We start from the raw sequence: 7,897 nt of genomic DNA on the forward strand, positions 1-7,897 counted from the left end.
GAGTGTTAAGATTATGATTATATAAAGCTGTAGCGTGTATGCGTATTCAAACCAAACCAACTTTCATAACAACTTCCCCCTCAAAAAAAAAAAAAAAAACTTTCATAAAAACTTCAAAGTTGTTATTTATTTATTTTTCATTCTAAAAAAAAAAAATAACAACTTCAAAGTAAGCTGAAACTGAAACTGAATCAGACTCGAGCGGGCGAGCGAGCGAGCAAGATAGATATATAAAGTGATGGGACTCAGCATCGAAACGACGTCGTCGTCGTCGTCACAGTCGCAGTGGGATTTGATGAGGGAGTTTGTAGAAAGTGAGGGAAGAGCGGCGGCGGTGTTGGACGGTGGCTTGGCGACGGAGCTGGAGCGACACGGTGCCGACCTCAACGATCCACTCTGGAGCGCCAAATGCCTCCTCTCTTCTCCTCATCTCATTCGCCAGGTCCTCTCTCTCTCCGTATATTTATGTGTACCTATTGGCTTCTGTATTCGTCTTTGTTCTTATCTCAATTTGCGTTGAATGTAATGTCATCCAAGAGAGACATATAACAAATTCAAATTGAAAAATAGTTATTTTTCTCCTTAATTTGGTTGATGAAAATATAGGAGAATATAATGCAATTGGAAATCTTGAATTTTTAGATATATATATATTAGTTGGGGCCCAAAAGAGACTAATCTTTTTTTTTTTTTTAAAGATTTGATAATATTTATTAGTTGGGGGGTCCAAAAGAGTAAGAGAGAAATTGAGAATGTAAATATTAAAGGAAAATTATTTATATTAAAAATAAACTTTATGGTTGTGTGAAATTTTAGAAATTTAAAAGGGTTTTTTTTTTTGGGGGGGGGGTGGTAATGTTATTGGTATGGTGATGAGGTTGCTTGGATCTTAGGTTTTGCAGTATGTGTGACGTTTTGGGATACAATGTGGACATGGTTTCTAAAATTTGTGGTGAAAGGAAAGGAACATTGGAACTTATGGATATGGACTGTTAATTATGAACTTGGACCGTTAAATGGCCACGGCTCTGACACCTAGAGATTCTGTTTGTTGAATCAGTTAGCTTTTTAGGTTTGTTTGTAGCAGACTTTCATTGCTATGGATGTAGCATTAAACATATGATAGGACCACGTAGAAAATCAGTTTCAAGAACTGTGCTTGTCTTTTCTCTCTTAAGTCAGTCTTGTGACTTGTATAAACCAATATCAGCTTTCCATGTAGGTATTGAATCTTACTCTGTGATGCAAATCCACCATCTGATAAAGTTTGCGTAAATGTTTTATGAAATATCTGTTTTGATGAAAATTTTAGGAGGGTGTAAAAATATTTGAAAGTTAAAACTCATTTAATAGATTTTTTTTTCTTTTCTTATTTATTGCACTTGATCAACTAATCAGACCAATCTACCCATTGTTATAAGGTGAAAAATGATCAGTTAAAAATTTTAAAGTAATTAAAACATTTAATGAATAACATTTTATGAGTAAAGGGTTAATTTGGAGATGTTTCTTCAGATGAAAAATACTTTACATTAAATGTTGGTTTCAAAATTTCACAATTGGACAAAGTACTATGATCTCAGCTTTTTGTTGGCTTGAAATTATATAAAGTATGATATAAGGGAAGGGGTCACTTTAGAACATATATCCTAAGTGGAAATTGATTTATGTTTAAAATTTCTCTTTTCATTTATTTGCATAATTCGTTCGAGTTTCTTGATGGTGCAGGTACACCTTGATTACCTAGAAGCTGGTGCAGATGTTATAATAACAGCATCTTATCAGGTAGGTTCCATTAAATAATGATAATCTCACTATTACTTTTCTTTACCCAAAATGAATTTCAAGTTTATCCATATGTGCACAGGCCACAATTCAGGGCTTTCAGGCTAAAGGCTTTTCTAGAGAAGAGGGTGAAAACTTGCTTAGAAGAAGTGTTGAAATTGCCATTGAGGCAAGAGATAATTATTATAACAGATGTGCTGAATGTTCATCTAATGACACTGGAGTTGGAAGAATTCTCCAACGTCGCCCAATCTTAGTTGCGGCATCTGTGGGGAGTTATGGGGCTTATTTGGCTGATGGTTCTGAGTACAGGTGAGTCAACAAGTGCTGCTTAAAGTAATTGCATGAGCTGCAATTTTCTTTGGCTTTGATATTTCCTATATCTAGCAGTCCCTGGTTAAACTTTAACAACCTCCTTTATGTGTATTATTGGCATAACATTGTACCCTTTTCGTTATTCTTGCCTCACATGCTTCTATATCGAAGTTTGGCAGACTTGTTCTTTCTGTGAGTTCAGAATTGTTGTCCAAATTGACAATTCAATGATCATGTCTTTTTTTCTTCTTATGTACTCTTAACAGTGGGGACTATGGTGATGCAATTACACTAGAAACTTTGAAAGATTTTCATCTGAGAAGGGTTCAAGTCCTAGCAGAATCAAGTCCTGACCTAATTGCATTTGAGACAATTCCTAATAAATTAGAAGCTCAGGTATTTGCCTATTCTTGTTGGTTTTCAGTAACATTATAATCTCTTCATAGCAGATATTTAATAAAAGCCTATACTATTTTATTGTTGGCTTCATACTACTGATACTTGTCATGACCCACTGATATCTCAAACTGATGTGCCCAATGTTTGGGTTGGGTCATCAGTCAAATTCTCGATGGACGCTCAAAGCTTGTGGTGGTAGAGAAGGATTAATTCTTAATAGCTATCGAAGATCTCTTCCCCCCCACACACCCCACAACCCACCCACCCCCCCCCCCCCCCCCCAACCCCCAAACTGTTCTTTATTGAGAACAATGGATTTAGGCGTAACTATGGCGTTTCACTTCTTGCTTTTGTTCTGAAACCTCGGTGCTCATGCAGGCTTATGCAGAGATTTTGGAGGAAGAAGACATAAAGATTCCAGCATGGTTTTGTTTCAATTCTAAAAATGGTGTTAATGTGGTTAGTGGCGATTCCATTCTTGAATGTGCATCAATTGCTGAATCATGCAAGAAAGTTGTTTTAGTGGGAATCAACTGTACCCCTCCTCGATTAATTCATGAACTAATATTATCTATTAAGAAGGTATCATCTTTATGGTGCTGTTCATTTTGTTGATTTTCTTATTTTGCTTTGGGTTTTATTTGTCTCTATTTATTTATTTTTTAGCTGAGCATGAGACTAACTTTTTTCTGTTCAAAAGAGCCATTTCACCTATTGACCTTTTTGCTCTTTCTTTTAATATAAAATCTTGCATAAAACAATTTAGTTCTTCTAGATTATACCATTATTTATTTATTCATTTGATAAGTTAGATTATACCATTATTGGTTTATTGACTCTCTGTAGAGATGGAGGTTAACGTAATCATTTGAGTTGGCAAAAACATCATTTAATTATATGGGCTGTTAATTTGGACCTGTGAGGCCAACATATAATAGATTACTACCATAACAAATCACATACTGGGATAGATTTATTGTCCTTGATAGATAGTATCACAGTCTGCTGACTTTTATTTATTTATTTTTTTTTTCTGATCTGTAATGTAGTATACTAATACTTCCTGTATACTGCAGCTCTCATTCTTTATCTTTCAATGAATTACTTACTTTTTCTGATGAAAAAAACAAATCACTACTGGGTCCATATGTGTTACACTTGCATTCCAATTTTGCTAATTTTCAGTCCATTTATCTTTTTTTTTTTCCTTACCTTGTTATAGAGTTTCTGCAAAGAAAACTAGGCTTAATTTAGAAAGATTTAAAATTGAAGATTACCTTGTCACATATTAAATTCTCATTAAACAATATATAAAATGTATGCAAGTGTACCCTCATTCTTCCATGTTCTGGATAATTAACTTCTTGTTTGTGAAGAATCATATGACATATATACGTACTTTATTTAATTTCCAATTGAATCTTTTATCTCTACATGATTGCATTCCTACAAGTCACTCTGCCTAGTGGATTTTTAAACCTTATTATTTTGAACAATTCCTTCAGGTATCAAAAAAACCAATAGTTATATATCCAAATAGTGGTGAAAGATATGATGCCGAGCAAAAACAATGGGTGGTACGTTCACTTTCTTTCGCTGCACTTGTGCAAATATTACATCTATATTTACAACTCTTGTTTTTAATGAAGTTTTGAGTGTGAAAATCTTCCTCAGCAAAATATAATCTTAATTGAGAAGAGGGTTAGAGTTGTATTTACTCTTTACCAATTTTCAGAAATCTAGGCTGTGCCTGTGGTTGATGCAACTTTGTGTTCTTTCCAAATGGCAGGAAACTTTCAAATATCAATTTCAAATTCCTGTTCACTACTTTATCGGAAAAACTTCTATTCTCACTTATTTAATTTTGTATTGTAATGAAGGCAAAATCCAAATTCACTAGATTAGCACAGCAATTTACTTTTTTATCCTAATGAATAAAAGCATATCAATGATTGATCACATCATGATCTGCTTCCTGGTTGTTTTTATGTTTTTCAAACCAAATTCAATGAAAGCTTATAAATACATTCTTGACCTTATTCTTGTATACTATCACACCCACACTGCCTTAGACCTTGTTTTTTCATTGCAGCAAAATACTGGTGTTTCAGATGAAGATTTTGTCTCGTATGTAAACAGATGGTGTGAGATTGGGGCTTCCCTTGTGGGAGGTTGTTGCAGAACAACTCCAAATACCATTAAAGCCATATACAGGACTCTTTCCAATAGATCTGCTCCTGCTCTACCGCCATAGGTACTGCTCTGACTTGAGGAGAGCAAAACATAATCTCTTTAATGCAGATGGTGGAAAGGCTTGCTATATCTCCAATAAAAAAAGGGTTTCTGCTTGTTTTGGGAAGGAGGGCCTTGTACAAGCTGTTAGAGGATGAGGTAGTTTCCTCATAGAGCTTGCATATTTGAATCTTAGAGCCAAAATAGAAAGAACATCTTAATGTGTCATCAGTACTTCATCTCTCATTCTTTGAGCCAAACAGAAAGTTTAATTAACTATACGAACCGTTTTGGACTTTGGAGACATTCATTCATCATTTTTTAGATGTTGCTCTTCCCACCACCACACACACACACACACACATTCTTTGAGCCAAAAGTAATGTGATCTGAAATATGTAAGCTAAAACATGAAATTGACAGAGGAAAAATAAAATCATCACATTGCTATGCATATACAATACAAATGCACGAATCAATGACTTGATTCTAATGTTAGTACTTAGTACTCAAATGAATAGCATATTAATTTATTAAAATTGAAATTCCATTACATGATTACGTGTTGAGGACATTCATGATTTTAGTGTATATGAAGAGCTTACTCATGTTATTGGTTTATTAAAAAAATAAACTAATAACATGAGTAAGTTATAGGTTGAAACTATTTCTAAAAATAAAAAAAAAATTACAACACAAGGATTGGTTTTTTTTTTTTTTTTTTGGTGTGTGAGAGAGATAGGAAATAGGTGCTTACTTACCTTTCGATTTCGATAACAATTTGGCTGAATTTGCCATCCATATTTTCCTACAATTGCTTCACATTTTAGTTACACATGAAAGAGACAATTAAAGGGCGCTTCACATTTTACAGAAAAGGCTTTACACGTGATTAATTCTTATTGCTTCTTCTTTTATTTTCTTTTTTGGTGCTGAATGCTTTAAATAGGAATATGAAAAAAAATAAATACTAAAAAACTCTTGATCTGCTAACCGGTCCAGTCCACTCCAACCCGCCGAAGGCAATTTTTTTTAAATTTTCAATCTCAATCCGCCCAATCTGATCTGTGTACAGTCCCGTCAACTACACATCATGACAATGGAGTTTTTCCTTCAATGGGACATTTTAAAACACAGCCATTTTGCATAGATTGGAAAGTGAAAATTCCAATTTACTGTAAAATATCATGTTAAACAAAAATATTTTTTTGCGCGCATCATCTACTAATTATAGTACTAAAATATGCCTTTCTTCTTCCAATTCACTGTAAAATATCATTGCAACTTGCATCGTGTATATTGCTCTAACCTTCCCCTCCCCCAAACCAAAACATTCAAACAAATGATGGACTCGCGTAAACAATAGAGAGTCTTAATATATATTCGATGCATAAAATAATTATTATTTTATAATGGAAGTTTCTTTCACTCTATTGGTTCGTGTTTAGAGTAAAACCATCATCTCTCTTCTCCATCTTCTTTTGCTCTCTCTCTCTCTCTCTAGGCATGTTGGACAAGTTGGCCATCTGTATCTTTTAAATATTACTCAAAGTTTCTCAAGATAAACACATTCAATTTATTTATCAAAAAAATAGAAACACATCTCCAGATTTCTCAAAAGTCTCAACCATCATCTTGGTAGGGACCTGTCAAAGTGCTAATGTGGATACCACCTCTAAGAGACGCAGAGACAATGATGCAAATATAATAAAGAATTTCAACTATAAGTTGAAATTCATGTTAGCACTGCCCAAGATAGAGATTCATACCAATGATCATAATTCCTAGTTAGATTCTATAGGATTATACTTAAAACCCAAAAACATTCTAAAAGTTGGAATGGTAAATAATTATCAATAGGTTCAATAAGACTCGTAAACCAGGCTTAAAAATGAAACCCAAATAGAAAATTTTAAGAACTAATTCTTTGAACAAACTACACATGTAACTCAAACTTTTCATGTAAAAATCAAATTAAAAAATAAAACCCATTTCACCAAATTCAAAAAAAACATTGAAATGAATAACCACTACCTTCTAAGAGGGCCTAACATCATAACACTTGCTTGCCAAACTCATACATTCCAACCAATGCAATGTCTCCACATTGGGGTCCCTCTCCACCACCACATCCGACACCGTGATTTGCACCGCGCCACGGTAACTCGTGATCCTCCCACGTACTCTTGCCACTACCCCAAGCCTAACCTCTGCCGCGAAATGACTCGCCATTTGGGCAATTAGTCGAACACTTGGCGGGCTGCAGCGGGAGAAGTAAGGCGACACATGGTGGTTGAGCCAGAGGACGCAGACAATACAGCCGGTGCCATCATCAACAGTGAATTTGAGGAATTTGTTGGGTTTGAGTTCCCGGGAGGTGATGGTGCCGACGGTCTCGGCACGGAAAAAAAAGGTGCCTCTGCGAGAAAAGGAAATGGGGTCTGAGTGAGAAAGAGAAGGGGTTTGGGTGAGAGAGAAGAGGTCAAAAGCCAAAAGCTTTACATGGGTATTGTAGAGTCGGTGAAGCTGTTCCATTACACAGAAGCTTTTTTTTTTTTCTTCTGTATTCTGCTTTTGGGTTTTAGTTAACAGCTTGGATTTAAAAAGGTTAATGGGTCTGGTTGTGAAGAAGGTGAGGGGTTTTGGAGGGAAAGACTATTCTGCTTTTGGGTTTGGGTTTGGGTTTTTTTGTTTTATGTTTTTATAGACAGTCAAGACAGGTGCCATTTTGGTACTATTTTTTGACCTTTGGAAGTAGGAATAAAATTTAGGTAAAAATGTAAAATTGACCCTCTAATTTTTACTGTTTTTTATTTCAGTCCTCTAACTTTTAATTTTGTCAATTCAGTCTTCTATCTTTTAATTTTTGTTAATTCAATGTTCCGTTACAACTCAGTTAATGTTGCCGTTAGATATGCTTGAAACAACGCCGTTTTGCTCTCTATTTTTTTTTCTGTCGTTCCCATTCATTGAATCTTTTTTTTTTTTTTGAGAAACAAAAATTCCCCTTCCCTGAATCAGAACAAAGAAATCACCCCACCCAAATCTCTAACTTAGAGTAATTGGGGAAACAATTTGAGAGAGTGACTGAGTCCATTTCAGAGAGAAATTGAGTCGGAATGAGAGAGAGAGATTGAGCATGAGAAATTGAGTCGGATTGAGAGAG

At 34.8% G+C, this 7,897-nt stretch overlaps 2 protein-coding genes across 3 annotated transcripts; one reads left to right on the forward strand and one right to left on the reverse strand.

The window, feature by feature from the left end:
• The first annotated feature begins 98 nt into the window (after positions 1-98).
• Positions 99-5,055, forward strand: LOC115969840 (selenocysteine methyltransferase-like). Of its 2 annotated transcripts, none has more exons than XM_031089462.1 (7): positions 99-442; positions 1,729-1,785; positions 1,868-2,097; positions 2,367-2,496; positions 2,878-2,958; positions 4,005-4,076; positions 4,592-5,055. In XM_031089462.1, exons 1-7 carry the CDS (start codon positions 239-241, stop codon positions 4,751-4,753), a joined length of 936 nt encoding a protein of 311 aa, XP_030945322.1. In that variant the 5' UTR covers positions 99-238; the 3' UTR covers positions 4,754-5,055. The 2 variants fall into 2 exon arrangements, with proteins under 2 accessions (XP_030945322.1, XP_030945321.1); XM_031089461.1 differs by having other exon boundaries at positions 100-442; positions 2,878-3,081.
• A 1,266-nt stretch (positions 5,056-6,321) lies between these two features.
• LOC115972138 (CST complex subunit STN1) lies at positions 6,322-7,413 on the reverse strand. Its single transcript, XM_031092311.1, has one exon. It carries the CDS (start codon positions 7,264-7,266, stop codon positions 6,769-6,771), a length of 498 nt encoding a protein of 165 aa, XP_030948171.1. The 5' UTR covers positions 7,267-7,413; the 3' UTR covers positions 6,322-6,768.
• Between the last annotated feature and the right edge of the window lie 484 nt (positions 7,414-7,897).

Source organism: Quercus lobata, chromosome 12 (genome assembly GCF_001633185.2).
Source record: "Quercus lobata isolate SW786 chromosome 12, ValleyOak3.0 Primary Assembly, whole genome shotgun sequence".
In the NCBI taxonomy this organism is placed as follows: domain Eukaryota; kingdom Viridiplantae; phylum Streptophyta; class Magnoliopsida; order Fagales; family Fagaceae; genus Quercus; species Quercus lobata.

Bases quoted from the DNA above. Each gene is read 5' to 3' on its own strand.
- LOC115972138 (XM_031092311.1), bottom strand. From the start codon at position 7,266: ATGGAACAGCTTCACCGACTCTACAATACCCATGTAAAGCTTTTGGCT.
- LOC115969840 (XM_031089461.1), top strand. From the start codon at position 239: ATGGGACTCAGCATCGAAACGACGTCGTCGTCGTCGTCACAGTCGCAG. The intron at 1,786-1,867 runs GTAGGTTCCATT...ATATGTGCACAG, and splicing joins TAATAACAGCATCTTATCAG to GCCACAATTCAGGGCTTTCA. The intron at 4,077-4,591 runs GTACGTTCACTT...TTTTCATTGCAG, and splicing joins CCGAGCAAAAACAATGGGTG to CAAAATACTGGTGTTTCAGA.